The sequence below is a fragment of the Penicillium arizonense genome (assembly GCF_001773325.1).
Source record: "Penicillium arizonense strain CBS 141311 chromosome Unknown PENARI_contig003, whole genome shotgun sequence".
In the NCBI taxonomy this organism is placed as follows: domain Eukaryota; kingdom Fungi; phylum Ascomycota; class Eurotiomycetes; order Eurotiales; family Aspergillaceae; genus Penicillium; species Penicillium arizonense.
The window spans coordinates 174,078-199,890 of record NW_019173280.1 but is presented as its reverse complement, the minus strand read 5'-3'; the positions used below and the strand labels follow the sequence as shown (position 1 = coordinate 199,890).

Here is a 25,813-nt window from a genome sequence, read left to right as displayed (position 1 = left end):
CATCTTCAAAAAGCCGCACCGCCAAACGCAAAAAAATACAAGGAAGAGCACACGTCATCCTCCTTTACGCTCCGACATCCAAACGCAATTCGACCCACTCATGGCGGGCGACGAGTACTCCATCGGTGGCGGCAAGCTCAAGCTCAAGGGGAGCAAGGTTAGTGGAGGACGGATAGAGAAGAAAAAGAAGAAGAGTTCGAAGAAGAAGGAGGAGGGTTCTGGGACTCCTGGGACTCCTGGGACTGGTGATGTGACGCAGAAATCGGCTGTTGAGACGAGTGATCCCGCAACGCCGACTGATTCTAAAGTGGAGAAGCGCGATGATAATGACAATGACGATGGTGATAAGGAGCGCGAGATTGGGGGTGGGAAGACTGAGACGGAGAGAAAGTATGAGGAGATTCGGCGGAAACGGGTATGTTTCTCTTTCTCTTTCTTTTCTTTTCCTTTCTTTTCATGAAAGCGTTTGGCTTGATGTGGCTTTGTTGGACATCTTCAACTGACTTACTGGGTTAGTTACATGAACGACTTCAGCGGGAAGGCGTCAAGACTCATAAGGAGCGGGTTGAGGAACTGAATAAGTATCTCAGTCGGTTGAGTGAGCATCACGATATGTATGTCTTTCTTTTTCTTTGTTGCTTTGTTGCTTTGTTTCACTTACATGGGTGTTTGCTAACTAATTACAGGCCCAAGATTGGACCGGGTTAAATGGTTGTTTGGCTTCAATGGGTTTAATGCATGAGCTTAAGGCTTAGATACAAACCAGTACCTGCATTTCTGTACTTTTACCAATGTTTCAATTTCCGGTTTTCAGGAGTTCCCTTTAGTCAGGTGTAGATGTAAACCCGTGATCTGGTGGATCATGTACATGGACCACATGATATCTACTTTGTGTCTACTCTATCATGTGGGTGTGGTGTATACAATATAGTATTCTGAACGAAATAATTGAAAAGATATGTATAATTCAAGGCTAAAAAGAAGACCTGCAGGAGCTCTATTATAAGCAGTTCCCGAAAAGAAGTCAAGCCTTAAATGCAAGACGGCAGTAGATCAAGTAATAAATAGTAGAGACGACACCAGATAACAACGCCATGCAAATGACCCCAAACAGAGTATAGATCTAGATATAGATCAAACCAAACCAGAACAACTCATCTCCAAGAAATCCAAGATCAAGTAGAACGAAACACCGCGCTAAATCCGAGATCACTGCGAGAGACGAAACGGGGAAAAAAAGGCAAGAAGGCGAGGCGACACCTGCGGTGACGGAGTTGGAGATGAGGATGGGGTGGAGACGGGGAGATAGCCCCATCTGTCCTGTGTGTCCTGTTCAGGCAGAAAGAACAGAGAACAGTCCCGCTGTTCCAAGAAACAGACCCCATCCTATTTCACTACTCAACTCCACTCGCATTATGATATCCCTCATACGCCCTTCACAACAACAGTCCGCTCGCTGTTCAGCTTATCAGCGTTACGAGCATGACTCTCCTTCTTGCAGTCCTCCAACCCGCTGCAGGAGTGTGCTTCCAGCATGCGATGTTTAGAGCAAAAGTGGCCAGCGCAGAAGCTGCAGTCGCCGACGATGCGCTGGGCGGCTTCCTTGCACTCCTTGAAGTTGCAACGGGGCTTGCGGGGAGGCATTGTCGTGATTTGTAGAGTGACTGTCGAGAGAGTTGGAGAGGCCGGTTGGAGAGTAACCGACTGAGGAAGAGAGAAGGAGGAGGCGAGGCGCCTGGTTGTTTGGTGGTACTCTCGAAGGGGGTTGTTGGGTGGTCTTTGTGGGAGTTTAATAAGCGCCGAGCCAAGTGCGGAGATGCGTTGGGGGGCGAGTTGGGGAAGTAGATCAAGTCTAGATCGGAGTTGGTTGTATTGATGGGAGTGTAGGAAGGAAGACGGCAAAGTCGTAAAGGGGGGAAGAAGAAGGGAGTACCTGCAGAAGGGGTATATATAGGGATCGGAACAGACGGGAGAAAGCCACAAAAGGCTGAGTCAGTGAGGCGACTGGGGGTGACGGAATGAGGTAAAGTGGAGATTCCCAGAAGGTTCGATAAGTAATTAGTAGAGTAGAGTATTAGATATAGATTACAATTACACTATAGACAATACAGTGGACTAGTCCGTATAGTCTCCTATCTGTGTCTCGGGCCTATACCTCTATGTTCAGGGATAACTATACACGTGATGCTTATAGGTGACCCCCCGAAAATACTTCCGTCTCAGTGTCCGCCACCCATTTCAAGTGGCAACAGGTTCATCCGATATTCCTGCGTCTACGGCGGTATAACCAGAACACCCAATACCTACTATTGCAGTACTACATCATCTACCCACATCTCACATATCTCGCATATCTCACATATCTCCCTTATTTCCCATATCTCCACTACCGACGTACATTATATTTACAGATACTGGATATCACATTAAAGCCACAGTGTAAGGCCAGTGTAAGTGGAGCTATGACCTAAGAGAGAGGTAAAAAACAGGTGAAGCGTCCAATACGAGCAACTCGCAGCCAAGTCTCTGCAGCCGAAGCTATCGGTAAATGCAATGCGCACGGGATCAAAGCCATTCCAGGAAGTCGGGTAACGTTAGTGGCTCCGTTTAACTAACTTCAAGACCCAATGCCTAAAGTGAGGCCGATCCCGCTACCCAATTTCTCTATCTCACATTCGCCTAGCCTTACTGCACATGTGCCGAACTGGGTCACATCGCAATCACACGTTGACTTGATTTACCGGGGCTACGTGTTCCATTTCAAATGTGGAGGTGTGCCTTGGTTTGATATGTAACGCGAGAGAAAATTGGAAACGCCCATGCGCCCGAACCCCTTGCCCCAACGAAAAAGTAAAAAAAAAGGAGACAGGAGAAAGCAAAATGGCGGGAAAGCTAGAAATGAAACAATTTTCCAATCCAATGCCAAATCATGCTCCGGGTTCGTTTGCCTTGCCGGCATCCGGGTCTAGGTAATTCTCCTTTTCTGCTGCTTCGTACTCACCGATTAGATCCATTACTACCGCCCGCGCTTCGTCGAACTCGCCCAGTCCGTCGGAAAATGGCGCTTCTTTTTTGTATTGTTCCAGGAAGGCATTGCGGTTGCGGAATCGGTCATATTGGTGCACGATGCGCTTGAAGAGGGTTGCCACGGAGGTGTGATTGGCTAGCATGAGGCCGCTGACGCGGTGGCCGGGATCCGAGATGTATGGAGATTTCTTGGTCAGTGCCACTTGGATACTGGCTGGGCCCCAGGGGATAAAAGACGCGAGACGACGCTCTCGAATGCGTAGGAGTGACTTGTGCACGTCGGTCGGGTCTGCTTCACCTTGGATAATGTTGAGGATACTGATGTAGCAGCTGGACTTGCTGGGGTTGATGGAGACCATTCGGTTCTTAGGCTGTAGGAGACGACGCATCACATCCAAAACGGTTGTTTTTCGCACTGTCCTGGCTTGGTCGATGTTGGCGCCAGTGAATGGGGTGTATGATGTGAGAAGGAAATGGCTGCGCGGGGTTGGGATGAGTGAGGCAATGATTCCCGCAAGGTCGTTGTGCATGTATCCGGGGTATCGTAGTGTGGTAGTAGATGCCGACATCACTGTCGATACCAGCTGGTTGGTTTGGTGGAATGAAGGCTCTTGCACATGAAGCCGGTCAGCAACGATCCGTGATAGAGCGCCATTGTCGAGGACAACCACGGAGTCGGCATCTTGAGTCAATCGCCGCATGGCGAGCAAGCTGTTGTAAGGACTGACAACAACATCAGGGTTTTGCGTATCGGGGAAGACGGAGTATGTTTGGATGAGCTTCTTGGGGAAGCGATCGTTCATGCGTTCCAGAATGAAACTGCCCAGTCCTGAACCTGTACCTCCGGCGATGGAGTGTAGAAGCATAAATCCTTCTAATGAGTCACTTCCGTCCGCTTCTCGGTCGATCATGTCGAAAATCTCCTCTGATATACCCTCGCCAGCTGCATATCCAGCTCCCCAGTTGTTTCCGGCTCCGATACCTTGTTGTCCGATGAAGAAGTTCTCGGGGTTATAGATGTTCTTGTAGGGACCGGTCTGGATACCATTGAGTACCTAAAAGGGGCGTTTTAGTGACCTGTTGCAGGGTATATCAGGGAGCCTGCTCGCATACTCTGGGTTCCAGGTCGAGGAGAATCGCTCGGGGAATGTATCGAGTATCGTCACTCTATCAACGGCGTTAGCGTTGAGCCACCGGCCGAGGGATATAGTTCATGCTCCCATAAACAAACCTGGTAGAAGAAAACATCCTTGCGATCACCACCCTCTGTCGCAAAATCCGCTAGGTTTCCATCTGCGCTGATTCCATGCTCCTGGCACAGCTGCTGCCAGAACTGGCTACCGACTAAACCGACCGCATGTTAGCAACCTAGTCCACTTTTTCTTTGGTTTCTTCAAAATCAATCGACAGCGCAGGGCCAGGTATTTTGTTGAGGAGCTCGCGGACGTATGCCACATACCGTTGTTGCCGCACTGGCCGGCTTGGATTGTGATGATTTCTCTGCCATTCCGCCGGTATTAGCATTTCTATTCCAGCGGCAGACACAGTCTGAAATATTTGATTAGTTGGGGGAGTCCACAAACCTTGGCATCTTTCGTGCGCAAAAGCCGTCGAGTGTTGCAGCTCTCAACGCGTACCGCGTTGGCGCGGGGAACTTTTTGGCTGAGATCGTCGCCTTAGGCAGAAGTTTGCATCAACACAACATATAATGTTGACGTACAGAGATACAGTAAAGGATGTTTAGATGATTGAAAACTATAACTTACTCTTGCTGATTAACCTAGCTATGAACCAATTTTAAGGACTCGTCTCTCCTAAGTCTCAACCCTTGGTATACATACCACTCAGAATCCAGCTTTCAAGGCCGTAATGAGGTTTCCTGCGCCTGCAACCACCCCATCTACGATGCGCACTCGACCACCCTCTAGAATTCCATATTCCTGCTCACATCCCTCTCGCACAGCCTCTTCCATACCCGCCATACCAGCGCATCCCAGACAAACAGCCTTCACACGAGACTCAGAGTTCCGAAGTAGATTGCGAGTGGCCTCGACGATCCTCTGTCGAACTTCCTCTGGGTCTGTGGTGTGTAGTTCAATGGCAGACAGACCGGTGGTCTCAACACCTGCAAAATGCATCGAGCTCCCGTCTCGATCCCCGTATCCTAATGCGCCCTGGACGCCGTGGATGAGCTCATCCTTCCACGCGGAGCCGGTCGTGACAATGCCAAAGCTGCCCTTTTCTTGGTATTTATGCAATCTCTCTGCGGGATTGATTGGTCTTTCCAATGCGAATCCACTAACCAGAGAAAGGGCAGCGGTGATGGATGCTTCGAAGATGCCAGTGACATATTTGTTTCGCGTTGTTGGGTTGTTCTCTTCCGTTGACTGGATGTCTTGCCTCAGCTGGCCGACAAATGGGTGTGCGGAATAGCATGCTACCAGAAAGGCATCGTAGTATGGAACCAGTTCCCGTACGGACCAACAGTTCAATGCTGAACTGCAGGATTCTTCAGCGTTGTTGATGCTGGCGATTGGTTCATTCTTGACTCCTTTGACCAGGACGGGAGAGTCTGGAGCAGTAAAGTATTCAAAGTGTACATCGGTATAGTTCATGCTAGCCAGGATTGGCTTCAATGCTTCTGTCATGTGCGTGGAGGTGTTGGGGTTGATGATCAAGATACTATACTTCCGCTCGCCTTTTCTCGGATTGAGCGTACATATTTCCTTGACATCGTATCGCCGCTCAAGAGACGTTTGAGGACTCATTTTGAAAATACAAGAGGTGTGTAGAGGCTAAGAAAATACGAGGAATGAATACGAAGGCCTCCCGCAATTACCAGTTATCGGGGTCCTCCGCAGCCCCGCCATCTCCGCTTGACCTCCAACTCTCCCTCAACACATCGACGATCACTATGCCTCTCATTGCACAGAACCCCCAGCCGAGAGTGATTCTCGGGCTGATGACCTTTGGTCCCTCTGAGGCCAAGGGCGCCCGGATCACCTCGCTCGACGAGTACAACAAATGCCTCGATTACTTCCAGCAGCAGGGCTTCAATGAAGTCGACACCGCTCGCATCTACATTGATGGAGAGCAGGAGGCTTTCACAGCCAAGGCGAACTGGAAGTCGCGCGGCTTGACTCTGGCTACCAAATGGTACCCGCACCAACCCGGCTTCCACAAGCCAGACATCCTCCGTGAGAACTTGGAGCTTTCTCTGAAGGAGCTGCAGACTGATACAGTTGATATTTTCTACCTGCATGCTGCGGATCGTGCAACTCCGTTTGCTGAGACTCTCGAGGCTGTTAATCAACTGCACAAGGAGGGCAAGTTTGTTCAGCTTGGTCTGAGTAACTTTACGGCCTTTGAGGTTGCTGAGATCTGCACGCTCTGTGCTGCCAATGGATGGGTACGTCCTACTATCTACCAGGCTATGTACAATGCCATTAGTGAGTATTTCCTCTATTCCTTCCTTCGATATCTCCCCTTTCCTTCAATTACCATGACAGTTTTCAACTGACGCAATTATATCATGATAGCTCGCAATATCGAGACGGAACTAGTCCCTGCCTGTCACCGGTACGGCCTCGACATTGTCATCTACAACCCTCTAGCCGGCGGTCTGTTCTCCGGAAAATACAAGACACGCGATATCCCCGCTGAGGGCAGATACAGCGATGCCAGCTCCACCGGCACTAACTACCGCAACCGCTACTTCAGAGATGCCACCTTCGAAGCCCTGAGTCTGATCGAGCCTGTTGTGGAGAAGCACGGTCTCACCTTGCTGGAGACGGCTCTTCGCTGGGTGCGCCACCACTCTGCCCTGAGAATGGACAATGGTGGCCGTGACGGCGTCCTCGTTGGTGTTAGCAGCTTTAGCCAGCTCGAGACCAACCTTGCTGATCTTCAGAAGGGTCCTTTGCCTGAGGAAGTCGTTCGGGCTTTGGATGAGGCTTGGCTTGTTGCTAAGTCTAACTCACCGAATTATTGGCATCTGGATCTGAAGTATACTTATGATACTCAGAAGGCTCTGTATGGGCCTAAGTAGGCTAGGGCACTGTCTAGAGATATTGTGGGGGCTGTTCATAGCATCATAGCATCTTTCATATGGGGGCTTAAATTGATAGCAATGAACATATTTCATTTTAAGAGGTTCAGCACGACAACCACACACCACTCCAAGCCGGCGTTGCATCCCATAAGCAGTATCATAGATCAAGAATATAGCTGCAAGATGAGGCAGAGCTAGCGAGATAGATGTATAGAGCCAACACCATTTCAGTTCATACGAAGGGTACACTGTACTCCGTAATATGGGAATAAATGGGTCAGCTGCCTAAGAAACCTGACTGAGTCTTCTGATCTAAATAAAGATCTTGGCTCCCCGTACTCTGTATCTCGTGAGACCGTGGAGAATGCCAAGGCATGACATAATGAAACCGCCTAGTCCCAGTACGGCTTGACGTGCGCCCCCCTTGTAGATCACGTGCATATCCAAAGCGGGACCCCTGTGACGACCGCTGAAGGCGACCATGCAACGCCTTTGACGTTGGATTTTCTTTTCTCACACTCCATTTCATACCCAATTGATCCCGACATTCGTTTCCCACTGACTTGCATTTGCTGTCAACTTCATCTCAGACCTATTCCCAAATCCCCGATCCCTCGATCTGTTCCTGGATCGCATGTAACCATACCCTGCGAACGGGGTGGTACATTAGAGCCAGAGCTAGAGCACGTGGGAACTGGTCTCATGCGTTATACTTCGTCGAAAACCGTGATTCAGCCACCTCATCTGCTCGCCCCTTGACCTCGGCCTCTTATCTGTTATCTTTCGCAAGGACAGTAGATCGGACAAGAATCCCTTTGACCACGGAGGATTCTATGCAATAATCAAGACGATTAGCGACACCCCCACCAACGACACTGTGGCTTCAGATAATATTGAGCTCTCAGAGCCGCGGGTGATCTCGACCCCGGACACGGTCCACGACTCCCAAGACTCGGACGACGAGATGGTTGTCAATCGCCCCCCAATGCACCGACCCACGGATGGCCGCTCGCAACAACCCTTGCTCAAAAATGACCGCCATGGTCGGTTACCCCGCTCAAGCTTTGGAAATGGTGACACGGAAGGCCGGCCCATGCTGCACCATACCAGACGCCCAACCATCCGGAGTAAGAGCCCGGAACACGATGCCGCCCAAGCGACTCGCAAGAAATACATGATTGCATCGGGATTCCTCCTACTCAGCTTGGCTAGCTTCGTCATCCAAACGGAGACTGCTTCATACATCCAGAATGAGCTGGGCTGGAAGAAACCCTATTGTATGCTGTAAGTGTAAACACGGAGATGATCCCGGCCACCTCAAGCCCCATGCGCAAACCCAGTACTCGGGATGCAAAAGCTTACCGCCCCTATGCAGCTATATGACTCACGGTTCTTGGACCTTGCTTTGGCTGGTCCAACTCGGTATCCTTCGACTCCAGAAACGGTCCATGTCCTGGGAGGCTTTCTGGCGACGACACGTCTTTCTCCTCCGCACTACTGCGCAAATGGTAGAATCTCAGGATGTGCACCTCACCACCCGCTCTTCGAATCGATCCCCTATCCCCTACATGGTTAAGACCACCGCTTTTGTGACTACTGCTCTCACAATCGCCGGAGGATCATGGTACGTCGCGGTCAACATGACCACGGCCAGCGATCTGACAGCTATTTACAACTGTTCGGCTTTCTTTGCGTATGCTTTTTCGATTCCTCTCTTGAATGAGAAATTGCGCTTCGACAAGGTGTTTTCCGTGGCAGTCGCTACTATCGGTGTCATGGTAGTTGCGTACGGTGACCGACCTGAGAAGAAGGCATCAAAAGGAGGTTCGAATGATGGCGCTCAGAACAGACTGCTTGGCAATATCGTCATTGGTATTGGAAGCGTTCTCTATGGATTGTATGAGGTGCTCTATAAGCGGTTCGCCTGTCCCCCGGAAGGTACCAGTCCGGGTCGCGGCACAATCTTTGCCAATACCTTTGGCAGTTTGATCGGAGTCTTTACTCTGCTTGTGCTGTGGATCCCATTGCCTTTCCTACATTGGTGGGGATGGGAGACCTTTGAATGGCCGACAGGCGAGGCAGGCTGGATGTTGATCATCTCCGTGTGTGCCAATGCGAGTAAGTACTAAATTTGCCCATCAATATAGATTTGTGAACTAACACTGAAACAGCATTCTCCGGTTCATTCCTGGTGCTTATTTCTCTTACGTCGCCTGTCCTCTCATCAGTCGCTGCCCTCCTCACTATCTTCCTCGTCGCTCTCGTGGACTGGTTCCGAACAGGCGATCCTCTTTCTATGGCATCTATCATTGGTGGCATTTTGATCATGGTTGCATTTTTCATGCTGAGTTTCAGCACATATAGAGAAATGAACGAGGAGCGCAAGAAGCATCTCGAGAACGACGAGGTTGAGTCTGACAGCGATGCATAGATTATATTATTGTTGTTGGGATTTTCTTCATATATTGCATTCAGATTTTCGTACAGCGTCTCTGCCTTGTACAGCATCTCACTTTTTTCCAAATTGTCTCCACTTCCTTCTTCTCCCCGCTTACTTACTTTATACTGCCAGCTCTAGACTTTGTGGTTGGTTCTCCTCGTATCAATGATGGGGCAAGCCTAATCCCGAGCTTCTGAGCTTGGCCAATTACACTTCCAATATACCGTGCTCAATGCTTATATACTAGATCGAAGTTTTCCCAGCATGCGGATGCCACCGAGTGAAGCTCATTGAAAACACAAATACTTAAGGTGATCGATGCTAGATTGTGATTATTCGAATGCAGCTTGGCCGTCCTTGGACAAGAAATGGAAATATCAAAAATTCGTTACGAGATTCCCCTTCTTCTGCATTCAAAAATGCTCATTGACAGACAACAAGAGTGTGCAGGTGGTTTTCTGACAGCAGGCACATACTATAAATCCAACCTCATCAGCGTATGATCGGATTGTTATTCGCAAATCGACTTACTGGATAGATTGGATGCCTCCGTAGCGACCACTTTAACTCAGAGTTAGCCTCTCTTGAAATCTTGATCAGCGCGAGGGCTGGAAAGTCTTCCGCCATGGGAATAAAACGAGCTCCGGTGTTCTTCTCATTGCCTTTACTGCAATTACTGACTGTTTTGGTGCAGGTTGGATTTGGAGCCCGGAAACTGGGACTTCCACTTATCATGTACGCCTCCTGCATATCCCTGACAACGCTATTGATTGCCCCCAGAAGTAGTAACCAAAGCTCCCGGGGCACCGCCTCTTGTTTCTCGGGGCTATCAAGTTCACTCCTAGGAGCTATTCTGAGGATCTCACGTATACATAGCGATGGTTAATGTCTCAAGATGAATAATAAATGACTATCAAGAACAACTAGAACTAACTCTCTCTTTCAATAAAGCCACACGCCATCTTGTTCTAGCATTTTCTCAGCTTCGATCTTCTTCATACATGCTTTGATCCTCTGCACGACATGTTCCGCATAGCCCGGTCCTAGCGGCGGTCTGGGCACGGTCATATCCATCTTTAACCAAGGCACAGAACTGAGCCCTTTACACCCCTGGCGCATCTCGTCGATTTCCCTATCGCCGTACAGAGCCCCTGCGAAGACAGCCACGGGTGGCTTGGAATAGTCCATGTTGCCCCAGTTGTGCTCTTCAGCAATGGGAGGGGCTAGCCCTTGCAGCAAGAGGGGAATTTCGACCGCTCCGGAGGTGCTGCTGGTGACATTATGTATAACTAAGGATGGTGTTAACGTGTTAACCTTGAGCAAGGGCTGATTCTGTCCTCGCCTACTTTCGTACTCAGGTAAGTAAAGAGGTTTGACAGCGTTGAAAACCCGGGGATCGGTGCTGCCACAGCTAATGACTGGCAAAGGCGACATCGTGGATGATTTCAGTTTATGATTGTAAGAACGGGATCTTCAAAGGGACCTTGTCCATACACTGGTATTTGTATAATCGTGAGCAAGCCAAAGCTGAACTGAGCTGACGTGATCATTTCGACCCCTCCCAAAGCTCCTTCCGGAGTGTTGAGTTTAACACCGCTCTGTCTTTCCTTATGTTATCCTCTATCCAACCCTCGCCGCTCAGCTTCATCTCTAAGGGCAACACCTTTAACTCAATCTGCTTCTCCGACAGACCATCAGTTATTTTCTCTTTGATATCGAGTTGATTCCCCATCGCAAAACACATTGCTCTTCCGTTACAAATGCCACTCTCAATAGATCCTCATGTGACGCACCCCGCAGCGACCAAGCACAATTTCCTGATAGGCCAACGAGAGCCGACCAGGACCTACTAACACGCCCATGGGCTCCAATACGGGACTAGAAGCAAAGCACTCCGTCACTCGGCCTGAAGGAGACTAGAACCATTAAATCTTCCCAGCTTACCAGGCGTAGGAAATATCGACTTGTTTCCACTCATCTACATTAAAATAGACCGCCACCTGCTTGTAGAGTGTGAAATGGAAGGTGTCTTGGCGCCTTCAGGAAGATCGCCTTTTCTTTAGTGTAATGTTTTCCAATCTGCAAGATCTGAATGTACCACGATCATCTACAGTACGTAGACCTCTGATGTGGGTCCAATTTCGGCTTCCAATGAAAGGCTGTGTTGAAGTAATATTCGCTCAAGTGCGAGGCTTATCTTTTGATGCTTGTACTTGGAGCCAAACTGATTATAGTATTGGCTCATGGACGCAATGTATGTCTGCCAACTGGTGTGGAGTGCCTGGAGGTTCCAAGATTGGCCACAGCCGTTCGGCGGAACCGGTCCGGTCCGATTTAATCCGATCTGGCCCTAATTCGCTTGCAAATTCAATACATCCGACACCCCAATACCCAATACCTCATCTCTCACGAAGCTTACAGTGACGCAGCAGCCCCCTTAATTCTGGAGCCATAATCCTGCACAGCCTGATAATAAGATTCTTCGCCGACTCGTGATGTTGCGGTGTTAATGACAAGGCTATTGGGAAGTCCAGAAGGCCCTCTAGTTTTTGAATACAGCAGTAGACTATTTCGGGAGCGTGAGGAACCCAGCAAGACACATCTACCTGTGTCAGGCGTTACAGCAAATGCCAGGGAGGAGCAAAAAGCACAAATGATGGCTGCTGAAATAGACAAAGTGAACAAGTGGACACATCCATACATAAAAACCGGCGACCCTATGTTGAGACATAGTTAACTGCGCCTTTCACCTACAAGGAGAGGCCAATAGAGAGCTGACTTTGCTGACGTTGGCAAATCTTTCGTCGCACAAGCAAGCAACACCCACAGGGATTACATTCCTTCCACTCTTTGAGGGTTAGCTTCCAAGCAGGATTTTGCACTATCTGATTTTGCGACTAAAATGGGTCATTATCAAAGCTGTAGCCTTGCGAAGAAAATCGGGCATATAATCATGAGTTTCAGCCTGCAGGGGCTTAACAGGGCTAAGGAGGAAGAGTTTAAGAAGGGAAGATTATGCCATCGTTCAAAGAATCGTTCTACAGCTCAACCACGTCGTTCAATACCTTCTTCTCAAGTTCTGTCTCCACGATTCGCAGGTATGAAGAATTGCAACGACTTGTCTGAGATATTGACTGCTCTCTTAGCCCTTCAGGATGCAAATCAACAAGAATCTCATACTTCTGGCCTTCTGCGCCGCCACAGCATCCGCTGTTACCGTTCCCGATACCGCTATTGCCGACGAGTGCAGCAACCTCGGCGGTGTCATGTCGATCCCGGATCATGAGCTCCCCGAGGGCGTTAAACCCTCCGATGTTCGCAGGTGTATTGAGCACCCTCTCGGCCGCGAGCGTTATCTTAAGGACGCCTCTTTGGCTCCCTGGGACGATGCTGAAATTGTCAATACCCCGGGTCACGGGACCCAAGAATAACGCTGAGCATTAGTTAGCGAGCGAGCTCGCCTATCGTGTCTCTCTCTCACTGTCCTTTTCCACAAATAAGTCTGACATATTATTGCTTCCTTCCATATTGTCAAGAAAAAGCTCCACTCAATTTGATACTCGCGACCCTCTTGATGAGCGAGCTACACTACCGCATGATGTTCATGAGCTTAGTCGCATCCATAGGACATTCTCAAACATAGTTTCCAAAAACAAGTACCCCGTCTGCATCAGCATTGGCCCGCTTTATGCCCATCCTGGGCCTTGTTTTCGGCTACATCGAAGGACTGCAGAGCCGTTGATTCAACATCATCGGCGTCTTTGTTGGTTTTCTTTTGTTCGTCATCGGGGTGATCAGACTCAGGCATGCGAGCTTGCGAGTAAGAGCCGGTGCCAACTACCAAAACAGTCAGAGATTGCTATCTGAATATCAGGTAGAGCGTAGGACTCACATAATATTAGATACGCATATTTGCTGGCCACAGGGAACCAAATGGCCACCGCAACAATCTGGCCAAATCCCCAGCCCGAAAAGTCGATCAACTTGAGACTCTCAAACTGGGCAAAACACAGACATTCCAGAAAGACAGCCGCAAGAAAGAGTGACTCAACACAAAATGTGAGCAGACTGGGTAGCCTCTTGATCCATTCGCCCCAAGTGGAAGACAGCAGTCGTTGAACATGTGAGAGTAGATTGCGGAGCCCGAGAGGAGCGAAAGCCTGACGGACCCTGTCAATATCCATCATCTTGACAACATATGGCTGAAACCACAAGATGACATCCAGTCCAAACACAATCAAACAATAAGGATTGAGCACCTGCCAGAAAAAGACGAGCGGGACCCTTAGGAAGTAGTCCTCAATCTGATCCATGCAGTAAATCAATGGCGGCGCATACCCACCACAACTCTCCGGCCATCCGTTGAAGTCAAAGGCACTAAGTTGATCAATCGATGGATCCTCATGTGTCCAATACAATGCGAATTCTGACACCATGATAGTTGCAACAGACAAGAAAAAAATCCAGGCCTCGGTCAGGTGCATCTTCTGGAGGCTCCACATACCCATGACAACGGGCAATATACCGGCGCTAGAAACTATTCCTGCAATGCCGTTATTTGCCCGGAGGGAGGGCATGGTGTTGGATTGGAAGATGGTAGTAGACTTCTTCGCGAGCAAAATTGCGGCTTGCGAGGCGATCATGAAGAAGCATTGGGCTTCTTGGAATTCGACGAGGATCACTTTTGTAATGCGGTCATGCTGGGCGAAGTAATGACGGATTCTGGGGATGACCTTGCCTTCCGCTTGGTTTGTGGGAGGTGATCTCCTTCTGGCACAGAAGGAGATCAGAAGTGGGAAAAGGCGAAATGAGCGGAGGAGAATCCAGAAATAAAAGATTATTCCCAGTTGCATCAAGTAGGAGACGAAGACCTGTTAGTGTATAACGTTATTTAACACGAATGTTATGTGAGGGTAGAGTTGGAATGACGAACGCCTGGTCCTCCAATGTCCGTATTAACCCCCTTACTGACCCCGGCGCACGTAGCATTATCCCAGAAATACTGGTTACCCTTCGTGGTGTTGACAACGAATGGAAAAGATGCCGTTCCATGCCAGTTCCCGCAGCCACCTAGACCAGGATATGGGTTTCTGCAGTAATCGTTCAGGCATGTTTCCACGACATTATTAAATGTAGAACCTAATGTGTCCCCCATTGCGTTGTAGCAGCTGCCGAGATTGTCGAAGGACTGAAAGACATATTTTGGATCGACACACAGTGAATTAGTGTGGTTGGTGGCCATCGCGAATACAGCATTGACGGAAACAAAGACCAACAGAAATATCCTTTCAGCGTCAAAAGGGGAAAGAGTCAAGCTTTTTAAAACCCAAAGGGCTACATGACTGAGTCTCCTTCGTGTGGCCAATCTTTACAGGGCTGAAGGCGGCCCATGAGCTTACATGTAGCCTCTGTGCCGTGTTGCGCGCGCTAGCTTATGGTCAGTGAGACAGTGGGGTAGCTGAATCCACACTTATGCAGTCATCATACTGCTTTAGGCGTAAAGCGCTGGAGAGACCTGCGTTCGCACGATGAGAAGTCAAATTATTACCCAACGCGGAGTCCACATTTCATATACAGTATTGGGAGCCGCACATTTGCGGAAGAACTATATTGGGATCTTCTACCAAATTAAAAATCAACTTTGAGGACAAAGCTAAATTTCAAACCTTAACTACCGGAGAAAAAGCATAATTAAGTGTCGCATCTTCCGCACAGACACAACTTGACCCGCAAAGCCTAAGAACTAGATAAACAAAAGACGCCACTGCAGTGCTTTCGTACAGTGGTAACGTAGAGGTCGTTGATCGTACTCTAACAATTTGTCAACACTGTAGTTTCTCCGTAGGTTGATGTTGAGCCACGTATGGGACGAATGGTCTGAATGACATGTCGGAGCGGATCATCATGGTGTGCATTTGCTCTATTTCGCTGTCGAGTTATAGTTTTTACTTTTTATTTTTTTTGGCTGATTTGAGATTACAGTGTTATTTTTATGTGAGGCAAAGCATCCATAGTGATACCAGCCACTATGCTTGCCCACTGGATATTTGTGTGGAGATACTGGGTGATTTAAACATCAAGCGTGTTCTCACTGTTCCTCGTGGGGAGAATAACAGAGTAGGTCTGGTCAGTGAAGCAGGTGTCAAACCTTTGATTGGAGGAAGATACACACGTCTAGTGAATACCATCCTGATCATGTCCCGGAAGGGCAGACGGCGAATAAGCCCACGCGAAGGGTTAGTCCTTCACGATGTAACATACTATGGCCATAGCCTACTCTATTAGCTTACTCTTGCGGAGATATTCATACCCTATGGGGACAGCTGTGCTACTTATTCTTGGAAAGGAGCTTTTGATTTGGGGAGCAACGGTGCTACTGTAAATGCTAATAACCATAGCTTGGTAAGTTCATGTGAAATGTGATCAATAACAAAGCGGACAGTGCAGGATGCGATGTCTTGGGTCATATCAAGTACTTTGATGGTTATCATCATACCTCTAAAAGGAGATCCGATCAAACTGCCCAACGTGATCTGTTGCCATGAGGTTGACGACGGCATTATGTGGAAGCGCACCAAACATCGTATAAAGAATGCGACAGTGGCTCCTTCTAGGATGCTCATGCTGCAGAAAACCATCATGGTTAAAACCTACGAGTATATCTTTGTATTCTAGTTCACCCAAAATGCCGCGATCAACTACGGGGTCCGCGCCACCGGTATTCTCTCAACCGCTCCTATCAACCTAGAAGACTCTGTTCCGTATAGGACGGTGGTTACTCAAGGTGTGATGGCCAGCTACAACTAGCATCTGTTCTGTCTACTCATAGACCCAGCGATCCACGGGCATAAGAACTCCCTCACGGTCGAGGAATCACGTCGGATGCTCCCTGATTCACCAGCACGCGGCGGAAAGGAACGTCCCCCAATTGCGATCACTGGTATGGCCTTGCGACTTCCTGGTGGGATGAGCTCCGCGGAGGACTCCTGGAAATTCCTGGAAATTCCTGCCGCTGGACGACCCGGCAATGCGCAACTTCTTCGGATTTAGGTATAATACGAAAAATGGAATCGTGGAGACGGAAAACCCACTCGGCTGGACATCGCCAGCCGCCGGGTCTTCAAAATCATCAACGAGCGAGTTGCAAACCCTATGACAAACAAGACCAGCCTCCTCTTATCACTTCAAGCACTTGGAGTTCTGCGCGCACGCGGTCTGGGTTACACGATACCATGACGGTGAATTTTACAGGGTAGATGAGCACACAATGCAATCCCTCGGCAGGGGGTTATCACATCATGGATCCGATCTCGCCCGTCTCTCTCTGTGCGCAATGAAGATACATCGTCGTGGCACACATTGGGAATTTACACATAATCTGCGCGTCGAAGATTGGCCCGTCATGGTTAAGTTCCTTGCGGGAAACCATGCGCTGTGTCTATTAGCTCGCAAACCAAGGTGTGTTCGGCGAAACTCCGGATGGTTCATGTAAGTGTTAATTGGTTCAGGACCTCGGCTCATAGATCACAATCATTGAAGAATCGAGGCAGAGATTTGCTTCTGACATCATGACTCTTGATTTTTGCTTTTGGGTAGTCGGTTATGTCCGAGTGCCTTTGAGCTTCGCACAAGTTAATCGTGCAATTCTCTTTCAAAATTACTATACCGCGTATTTAGTGGCGATTGCAAATCCGCGAATCAGATCCACTGCGTAAATTAATCTCCAATGCACATCATTAGCGCAATCCATGTAGTATTCATGTAACGTTATCTTCATGAATTTTCATGCACTATCCAAGACTAGGAACATTATGTACCGTGAAAGAACGGTGAGCAACTGCGATCCAGGCGACAGGTCACCTTTTTACTGCATCTACAGAGAGTCAGGATCTCCCGTTGCCGTCCCAATAACTTTTCGGACGATCTGCCCCACGGCTTCTCCCCAAACCCCAAAAGCCGCCATTGTTATTGGATCAGACAAAGAAACACCCCCTCTTCGGACGCCAGGGATAATGTTTCACAGCCCATTTGCTTGGATCTCACCCTTGTCAAATGGCGCTAAGATACGTCTGGCGCCACTATTTATATCCAATCTGACTCCGCAGACCCTTTCTCAACAATTCTCGGCAGGAGAGAGTCTATGATACAGTATTCTACTGATAAAGGACTAATTTCCTATCTTCAATTAGGTTCTACTAGTGCAGTACCATTCCTAGGTATAATCTTTTACTCTGTCTCTGAATTCGCCCCTTGGCGCACTATCCCTCGGACCCACCGAGGCAAGCGAGATTTGGATGGACATTTAGGCTGGTTGATTGGCAGAGAACATGTCCACTTTTCCTCTCTGGAGTGTCCTTGTTGATTGGTGCCTGGAGGACCCCAGGATTGACTGACATGCCTGTTTTACCACCCTACAGGCCCCCCAGTGGATATGTTAATGTACGAACTACTGTTACCCAGTGGCAACGAAGTCATGACGTCCTCTACTTTCATTTTATTAGGTACATGTTCTGTATATACTTGTAGGCTGGTTACAGTATAACTAGAGTCACTGCAAAGTTTGCCATTCTGACAGATGTCACCTAATGTGGAATGTTCTCCATGTGCAGGTACCTGTATAGTATCCTTGCTCTTCAGGGAGGAAAAGGGAGCCTGAAGAAAGAGTTGAACAGTGGACAGTCCTAATTTATCCCATTATCCCAGTCTATCCTAGTTTATTCAGTTATTCAGCTATCCCAGTCCCGGTCCTATAGTCCTGTATTACAGCCTCAGGCACTCGTAATTACCCGTACCGTATCCGACCACCCTTTCCCCTCCTGGATTTGTTGTTCTTCTTCTCTTTCAACCTCTACTCACCATCATCCTCTTCCTTTTGGCCTCGTGGCCGTCCATTCCTTTACATCTTTTGGTCTTGCTTCCTTTGCCCGGTGCGGAAGATTCAATGACCCCCTCGAGAATTTGAAGGCCTCCAGGTTCCTAGGCTTTCCAGTCGCTGAAGGGAAGTCAAACGGTCTGGAGGTCTCTGGATCTTGTCGACCATCGACCAGGATTTTGTGGTTACTTCACTAGATTTTCTTATCTGTTATTTTCTCGCTGCGATGGCGTCCCTTTCACTGCCGCCGTCCCAGGGTATCCCGCATTTCGATCATCCTCAATCCAACGCCCCAGGCAATCGTCGCAGCATGGGCACCCCGTTGCCTAATCCCCCATTTGTATTCCCAGCACGGGATCCCGACGCCCCCGAGACCCAATCGGAGAACCCTGAGCACCGGGAACGACCCGCGTTACCGGCATTTTCTTTTAATCCTGGCTCTGAGCAGTCGTCGCATCTTTCAGCACCGTCTATTTCGAACCGAGCCGTTGGACATCGTCGACGTCCCAGTGAGTTTGTTGGTGGCGACCATCTGGTGACTCCAGAAACGGTCGGAGGGGATAAACGGGAAGAGCCTTCCATGGCAGCGCAACCCGGTCTGCCGCCTCCAGGGCCAGGTGTTGGTAGAGTTCCAGGACGTCGAAACCATGCCCATCGTCGTTCAGCTGCAATTTCTAATGTCGACTTGAATGCAATCACCAAAGCACTCGGTCCCAATCCTGGGGCTGGAAGTGCGCCTTGCACGCCTGCTGACCCTCAACACAAGAGCACAATCGACTCTCCTGCGCGACCAGTTTCTCAATCAGCCGTGAGTCTCGGCCGTCCTACGCCCCCTGCGTCTCCTCAATTCCCGCCTTCTCCTTCGATCCCTCCCGTTCCTCCGATCCCGGCTGCTCTCCAAGCGGAAATCGCCTCAAACAACCAAGCCCCTGAGGTTGGACGCCCTGTATCTGTAATCTCACATGAAACTTCCGACAGCATGGCCACAATCAAATTCCAGCAGCTTGACAAGCCTGCTTTCACAGACCGGGTAACACCGCGACCTAATCGCAAGCCAAAGCCGAGGCCGAAAACTGCCGACGCATCTTTGGCTATTGATTTCATGCAAATGGATGATCCAGCGGGAGTCTCTTCGATCAAACGTTCGCATTCCGCAGCAGGACATTCGCGCGCTCGAAAGAGCAAGTCCACGCCGCATCTGGATTCCACCCTGTCACCCGACGATGCCCACTCAACAGACCATTCTCGACCTTCCATCTCCGATGATGGTTCCGAAACATCCGACGATGAAGCGACGGAGAACACGACTTCCGACAAGTCACAGGCCAAATCGAAGAAAAAGAAGCAGAAGCGTGTTCGCTCTTGGGCTGGTTCCATTCTAACTCGCACCAAGAGCAAGAGTAAGCGCCACGCGAAGCACGACAAGCACGAAGAAAAGCAAGAGGCAGGGGACAAAACATCTGAGCCTCGCGTCCTCGCACCTCGCCCTCCTGCTCTCACTCGGACCAATTCAGAGGCTGGATCCGCTCTCGATGTCGATTTTGACAATGACGACGTTGTTGTCATCCGGACTCCCACCAACCCAACCATGCCTCCTTCTGCTCTCGAACCCGTTCAAAATGATCGTCCTTCTGTTCCCCCTGTATCGACCCTCGAAACCTCCTGGAAACCGAGGAGTTTCTATGAGCAGGAGACCGGTCCGCATGACAATATCCTGAGTAGCCCGATCATCGACCTCGATGCTGCACTTGGACCGTTCAACACACCCGACATGCGCCCAGGTGGTCAGGGTGCGAATAACAACAACTTCTCGGTGGCAACACAGCGTATGTACAGCGGTGGAAGACGTGGTGAATTTGTTGGCCCGGAGATGCGTTATCACCGTCGTGCGGAAAGTGCTCCAGTGATGCCCCCATTTGACCGCAGCGCTCTGGGAGCATTCCGTCTTTGTCCTAATTCCACAGTTGAGGCCCCGGATGTTTTTGACGAGGAGGAAGAGGACGCTTTCCTGGCTGCATCGCAGTCTCCCAAAAATGAGCGCGCGCCAGCTATCTCTTCACCCGCCAAGAAAGCAACTACCCCGACACCCGAGGATGATAAGAGGTCGGTCCACAGCAATGATACCTCCGACACCGAGGACACCACTCGTGCCCCTGCTGATAGCACCCCGCCCGAAAATGCTGGTCTTGGAATTCGGCCTAACGATCAATTTACAACCAATCAAGAACCAGAGCAGACACCCGCGGTTGATGAGGCTCAGATTGCTAGCAATCCCTTCACCTCCAAGCCTCGAAGCCCTGTGGAGATCTTGAGATCCGAAGAGCCTGCATCCAAAGGCATGGGACCACCTAGTCCTGACGTCTCTCCTCGCTTCTTGGCTGTCGACAAGCGACCATCCACGTCTCCTGTCGAGTTGATGCCCAACATTCCACCATTCTCGCTACAGCCGGGAGTTTCGCCATCTGAGTCGTCTTTCCCATCCCCGGGTGCTCCCCGATCAATTGCGGCTTCCTCGATGACTGACCGGCAGTTCTCTCACTCTTACCATCACCTTCCCTCGGATTATCCTTATGCATCAGTTGAAGATGTTCCATCTTTGACTAGCAGTGCATCCACCATGACCAACACACTCAACCGCTTCTCGGCAGCTTCCTTCTTCCCGCGTGCACGTCTTTCTACCGACAGAGCAGCATCTTTCTCCGGTGCTGGGACCCGCCGTACCAGCCAGGCTAACGCCTCCAAGCGCACTAGCTTAGCCAGTCTTTCCAAGCTGGTCGGTGGGCCCAATTCCGAGCGGAGCAAGCTGAACCAGGAGGAGAAACCCCCTGGAGATGCTTCTGAGAAGTCCAAGAAGAAGGGCCGACGCCTCAGCCGACTGATGCACTTCTGGAAGGTGAAAGACAAGGAGAAGTCTTGCAGTGAAGCGGCGCCAGCAAACGAGCGACCCCAGTCGTAAGCGCATGTGCGCTTTGGTCTTGATGCATTTTCACTTTGATTTACGGCGCAACTTGGCATAGCGACATCCTGACACATTCTTTTGAGCCATCCCTTCTCTGCGTGTTTCCCATTGCCTACTTTCGACAAGCGTGGGCGTCTCCCTTCAATCGATCGATCTGTACATATTGCACTCTGTTCCGGCTTTCCTGTGGATTTATTTTTCTTCGGCGGTTTCACCATTTGCGTCTCCCAGCCAGACGTTCATTACGAATTTCTTTACTTCTCAAGGCGTAATTGTCCTGAGTATGACCTTGCCTTTTCTTGTCAATCATTTATGCATCTTGTGTGAGTGACGCACGGATTTATTGACTTTCTCTACGATCGTTGCCCTGGGCCTCTTTTTTTCTATACTTTTTCCACTCTTGTTTGGGCTCTCTGCCTGGAATACCATTCATCCCCGTCGGAATCCTCCCTCGGGTCCTTTTCTTTCGTATCTGTGACTTGGTTGTGTATTTGTGTATTTGTGTGACTGTTGTGTCTTCACTGCTACAGGTGTGGATATCGTCGATAATTTGTCTCCCCCAAATAGTTTAGCGGACAATCCGACTCATTTTCAAGAGCGCACGAATCATTTTCCTTGTAGAATAATGCAGTCCAACTTATATTGTAGATATATTAGGGTAATGTCTTTGCGAAGTCCTTACTGTCTTAGCTGAACTAGACGCAATGTATTTCGGTAATGAAAGGAATGTATATATCACGAACCACAAGGGAAGCAAGATTAACTCAAAATCGGCCAAGCAAATTCCCAATCTCTCGTCATTTCCAATTGAGCAAGATGAATCTTCTCATCCTCGGCATCCTCAAACTCCCTCTGAGCAGAAACCAGACCATTGCCATCCGGCTGAACAAAATAAGGGGCATCAACCTCACACTGCGTATACCCACTTGGTATCCTCCCCTCATATTAAAACGCACGCACATGCCTCGCAAGACAAACAGAAGCCGCCGCAACAGAACAGTGCCCATACCCCTTAACCTCAACAATCTGCGACCCAACAAATGCCTCATTAGCCGAGCGCGCCGAGACAAGCGGACAGACAGGATCGTAGGAAGTAGACAGGATTAACAGCGGGTGAGCTGTTTTCACACCTTTCCGTGGAACATATGAATGTGTCTTTGGTATAGCCCATTGCTGTTTCATATAATAGAGCTTGAAACTCGATTCACTGAAGAGGCTTTCGTTTAGCCAGGGTGTGACTTTGTTCAGGAGTGCTTCTCGGCCTTCTGGCCAATGCTTTGGACCGCTAAGGCCGTCGTTTAGGAATATGAATGCGAATGATTGGTCGGGCATTCGCTCGCCGGTGCTGTAGGCTATGAAGGCGGGTGTTGCGTTACCTTGCATGAGTTCGTATAGATTATCCGCGAGGGCGAACCAGCTTGGTGGTTTGTATAGTGCCCTGAAGATGCCGTTGTACCATACCATGTCATGGTTCAGGAGACCGTAGATGGTATTGTTGATGTAGACACTAATCAGCTGATCTCGCAGTTTGACCATGAATGAAAGCACTGTGTCGCGTAGTTCTTCTTTAGATGTCGCCAGCGAAGAGAGTCGGCAGTTTGTAGCGCCGGCTTTGATGCACTCATCGAAGAATCCGTCTAGCACGGTGTCCGTGTCAACCATTGACTCTTCTTCGTAGTGTCCTTCGTATCGTTGCCACTGGTTCACTACGCCGTCGATTATAACCCGTTTCGCGCGTTCCAGGTATAATCCTGCATATGTCTGTCCGAGGAGAGTGCCGTAGCTGAAACCCCAGTAGATCATATCCCGTTGCCCGAGTGCGTCTAGGATGTTGTTCATATCTGCTGCTGTCTGTGGGGTATTTACGTACTTGGCATGCTCGCCCATTGTGTCGGCGCATGCTTTGACGAAATTCTGTGTCCATGCGTAGACTTCGGGACTATCAGTCACCGGATTGGAGGCTCGAACGCCTGATAATGCCGCTGCTGTCTTGGCGTCTGGGTAGCATGTTGCCACGGGTGTTGAGGTATTGACGCCTCGAGGATCGAATGAGAGGAGATGGAATCCATCGCCGACTATTGTCCGGATTTGTTCGCCTCCGCTGTATAAGAGATCGAAGCCACTTGCCCCTGGGCCACCGGGGTTCATGATGAGGTTTTGGGTAGCCTTTTCACTGCGCAGGCGAAAAAGCGGAATCGTGAATGTCTTGTCTCTGGAGTTTTCCAGATCGAATTGGTCCATTGGGACGGTGATGTTGCTGCACTCGATGTGGCTGCCTTTGAGGTCTCCACAAGGCGTCCATGTTATATGCTCGCCATGGTATTTGAAAGTTGTTGGTGCTTGCCTCTGGTATCGTCCGATAAAGAGGTCGTAGAAATCGAATACAAATACCATTGCCATAACAGCAGTTCCTACCCAGAGGAGACAGATTTTGATGCGATAGGTAGCCCCCTGCATCCTGGTGTGATTTCTTGGTAGATGTTTCTCATCCATGGTGCTTTGGGTTCCAATGAGGGCGACTCATGTATGGGAGAAACATGTTTTCGAAGATCGTCTTACTCGACGCGCGTGGGGCGGAGTCGGAGCTTCGAGTCGGAGTCCGGAGTAAGGAGTACATGCAACAACGTCTTTGTCGCGTATGGTCTGACATTTAAATTGCTTGATTGAAATGTCAGACACCATTTCTGGCGCTTAAAATGATGTTTTAGCATGTTTATGCTGTTTTGTGCATTTGATATACGGATTCAATCCTAAAATCTCCCATAAATCGCCTCTAACCCGAAGTTACGTTACCATCGACCTCTATTAATGTATCACCTTACTTCTCCTAGCTAGAGACTATACCTAAATCACTAGATATTGTCATTCCATCAGTTTTCACAAGAAAAATAGGTCATGCCTTTAACGTGAGACGTCTATAGATCCCGATAACGATAAGGAAAAAAGTTCACCCCACATTGCATGAGATCTTCTCTCGTTCTCTCTACTTCACACAACCTGGAAATACACCTATTTCTCAATCCAAAATGCCAGGCCCACGTCAAGGAAACCGCAGGAGATCCCCTGGCCCCAAAGCGAAACCACAACGCGCCAAACAAGCGCCACCCGCGAACAAACAGCACGTCAACAAAATCGAGCGTGAAGCCGCACTAGAGACCCAGCCCGAAAACCCCAATGGTTTCGAAATAGTCAGCAAAATTCATCTCTCGCTCCAACAATTGCTCCTCGATGTATTCAAGACAGCCCTCCTCTCGAACCAAGCACCCGCAGAGTCGACACCTGCAAGCCCAGACGCAGAGTCCAGTGAATCGCAATCAGAGGACAAGAAAGATGAGCCGCTAGATATGAAATCTTTGATTCAGACCATCAAGGGTCTTCTCTATCAGCGGGACTTTGACTCGGCCTTTACTGAGGCGGGTGAGGATTTGTTGCGCGCTTATGCCTTGCGCTGGAGTGCATCGCGCTCTTTGGGATACGCGGGGTTGTTGAAGGGTGTGCTATCCTGGATGAAGGAGGAAGAGGAGAATACCAGAGGTCGTTCTAGGACGTCTTCTAACAAATGTACTCGGGTTGTCTGCATTGGCGGTGGCGCCGGTGCTGAAATTGTTGCCCTTGCGGCCGCATGGAGAGATTTGGGTCATGGTGCCGAGTCACTAGAGGACGGTGTTGCCAGCGTGTCTCTGGAAGACACCGAAAACAAAGAAGAAAATATGCCAGAAATCGAGGGCGCAGCGGGACCAAGTCTCTCCGTTGCCGCCGTCGATATCGCCGACTGGTCGAAGATTGTCGATCGACTTTCGCGAACTATCACGTCGGCCGAAGTGCCGTTCCCGCAAACGACGAGGTATCGCTCACCATTACTTCCTCTCAGCGGGAACGACTTCTCTGTGTCGTTCCGCCGGGATGATGTCCTCACCATGCCCGAAGAGGACTTGAGGGAAGTGTTCATGGGCGCTCCTTCAGCTACACCCTTCTCTTCCATCCTCGTTCCTATCATGTTCACATTGAATGAGCTTTTCTCTACATCCATGCCTAAGACTACTGGATTCTTGCTCCGCATGACGGAGATTCTCCCTGCCGGCGCCATCCTTCTCGTTGTTGATAGTCCCGGCAGCTATTCGACTTTGAAGCTCGGTAAGGGACCAGATGGCGAACCGCAAGAGAGGAACTATCCAATGAAGTTCCTCCTTGATCATACCCTGCTGTCAGTAGCCAAGGGGAAATGGGAGAGAGTTTACACGGAGGAATCGAGGTGGTGGAGACGCGACGACAAGCGGTTGAAGTACGAAGTTGGTGAAGGGGCTGGGTTGGAGGATATGCGGTTCCAAATGCATGTGTATCGGCGCTTGTAGACCTATATATCACGATATGTAAATACCCCATAACGAGGATACGATTGAATCATCTAAACAGAGCATGTCGGAGTGAGGTTTGGTATTGCTACATATCAGAAAGTGGACTAGA

The 25,813-nt window shown here is 49.5% G+C and overlaps 12 protein-coding genes across 12 annotated transcripts; 6 read left to right on the top strand and 6 right to left on the bottom strand.

Annotated features, from left to right (window-relative positions):
• Positions 1-100: 100 nt before the first annotated feature.
• PENARI_c003G01708 (uncharacterized protein) lies at positions 101-708 on the top strand (the record flags this gene model as incomplete). The annotated part of the gene is made up of 3 exons (XM_022628118.1): positions 101-415; positions 517-614; positions 687-708. The coding sequence occupies 3 exons, from the start codon at positions 101-103 to the stop codon at positions 706-708; spliced, it is 435 nt and encodes a 144-aa protein (XP_022491359.1).
• Positions 709-1,123: 415 nt separating this feature from the next.
• PENARI_c003G10722 (uncharacterized protein) lies at positions 1,124-1,644 on the bottom strand (the record flags this gene model as incomplete). The annotated part of the gene is made up of 2 exons (XM_022628748.1): positions 1,124-1,315; positions 1,432-1,644. 2 exons carry the CDS (start codon positions 1,642-1,644, stop codon positions 1,124-1,126), a joined length of 405 nt encoding a protein of 134 aa, XP_022491675.1.
• A 1,283-nt stretch (positions 1,645-2,927) lies between these two features.
• On the bottom strand, positions 2,928-4,618 carry PENARI_c003G05401 (gamma-tubulin mipA; the record flags this gene model as incomplete). Its single annotated transcript, XM_022628373.1, has 5 exons — positions 2,928-4,082; positions 4,141-4,194; positions 4,259-4,371; positions 4,487-4,527; positions 4,611-4,618. The coding sequence occupies 5 exons, from the start codon at positions 4,616-4,618 to the stop codon at positions 2,928-2,930; spliced, it is 1,371 nt and encodes a 456-aa protein (XP_022491407.1).
• Positions 4,619-4,871: 253 nt separating this feature from the next.
• PENARI_c003G12174 (aspartate/glutamate racemase family protein) lies at positions 4,872-5,795 on the bottom strand (the record flags this gene model as incomplete). Its single annotated transcript, XM_022628841.1, has 1 exon — positions 4,872-5,795. One exon carries the CDS (start codon positions 5,793-5,795, stop codon positions 4,872-4,874), a length of 924 nt encoding a protein of 307 aa, XP_022491548.1.
• A 146-nt stretch (positions 5,796-5,941) lies between these two features.
• On the top strand, positions 5,942-9,509 carry PENARI_c003G08678 (uncharacterized protein; the record flags this gene model as incomplete). The annotated part of the gene is made up of 5 exons (XM_022628605.1): positions 5,942-6,476; positions 6,567-7,071; positions 7,814-8,362; positions 8,454-9,196; positions 9,250-9,509. The coding sequence occupies 5 exons, from the start codon at positions 5,942-5,944 to the stop codon at positions 9,507-9,509; spliced, it is 2,592 nt and encodes an 863-aa protein (XP_022491654.1).
• A 951-nt stretch (positions 9,510-10,460) lies between these two features.
• On the bottom strand, positions 10,461-10,952 carry PENARI_c003G06001 (uncharacterized protein; the record flags this gene model as incomplete). The annotated part of the gene is made up of 2 exons (XM_022628417.1): positions 10,461-10,807; positions 10,865-10,952. The coding sequence occupies 2 exons, from the start codon at positions 10,950-10,952 to the stop codon at positions 10,461-10,463; spliced, it is 435 nt and encodes a 144-aa protein (XP_022491613.1).
• A 1,581-nt stretch (positions 10,953-12,533) lies between these two features.
• PENARI_c003G09294 (uncharacterized protein) lies at positions 12,534-12,949 on the top strand (the record flags this gene model as incomplete). The annotated part of the gene is made up of 2 exons (XM_022628653.1): positions 12,534-12,616; positions 12,673-12,949. The coding sequence occupies 2 exons, from the start codon at positions 12,534-12,536 to the stop codon at positions 12,947-12,949; spliced, it is 360 nt and encodes a 119-aa protein (XP_022491831.1).
• Positions 12,950-13,188: 239 nt separating this feature from the next.
• On the bottom strand, positions 13,189-14,760 carry PENARI_c003G07457 (uncharacterized protein; the record flags this gene model as incomplete). The annotated part of the gene is made up of 3 exons (XM_022628524.1): positions 13,189-13,355; positions 13,411-14,389; positions 14,452-14,760. The coding sequence occupies 3 exons, from the start codon at positions 14,758-14,760 to the stop codon at positions 13,189-13,191; spliced, it is 1,455 nt and encodes a 484-aa protein (XP_022491433.1).
• Positions 14,761-16,059: 1,299 nt separating this feature from the next.
• Positions 16,060-16,568, top strand: PENARI_c003G01721 (amine oxidase; the record flags this gene model as incomplete). Its single annotated transcript, XM_022628120.1, has 3 exons — positions 16,060-16,101; positions 16,194-16,302; positions 16,348-16,568. The coding sequence occupies 3 exons, from the start codon at positions 16,060-16,062 to the stop codon at positions 16,566-16,568; spliced, it is 372 nt and encodes a 123-aa protein (XP_022491395.1).
• A 2,048-nt stretch (positions 16,569-18,616) lies between these two features.
• On the top strand, positions 18,617-21,346 carry PENARI_c003G07506 (putative cell wall proline rich protein; the record flags this gene model as incomplete). The annotated part of the gene is made up of 1 exon (XM_022628527.1): positions 18,617-21,346. The coding sequence occupies one exon, from the start codon at positions 18,617-18,619 to the stop codon at positions 21,344-21,346; it is 2,730 nt and encodes a 909-aa protein (XP_022491895.1).
• Positions 21,347-22,108: 762 nt separating this feature from the next.
• Positions 22,109-23,842, bottom strand: PENARI_c003G04594 (uncharacterized protein; the record flags this gene model as incomplete). Its single annotated transcript, XM_022628319.1, has 2 exons — positions 22,109-22,231; positions 22,310-23,842. The coding sequence occupies 2 exons, from the start codon at positions 23,840-23,842 to the stop codon at positions 22,109-22,111; spliced, it is 1,656 nt and encodes a 551-aa protein (XP_022491868.1).
• A 533-nt stretch (positions 23,843-24,375) lies between these two features.
• On the top strand, positions 24,376-25,701 carry PENARI_c003G00294 (25S rRNA (uracil2843-N3)-methyltransferase; the record flags this gene model as incomplete). The annotated part of the gene is made up of 1 exon (XM_022628016.1): positions 24,376-25,701. One exon carries the CDS (start codon positions 24,376-24,378, stop codon positions 25,699-25,701), a length of 1,326 nt encoding a protein of 441 aa, XP_022491299.1.
• Positions 25,702-25,813: the final 112 nt, after the last annotated feature.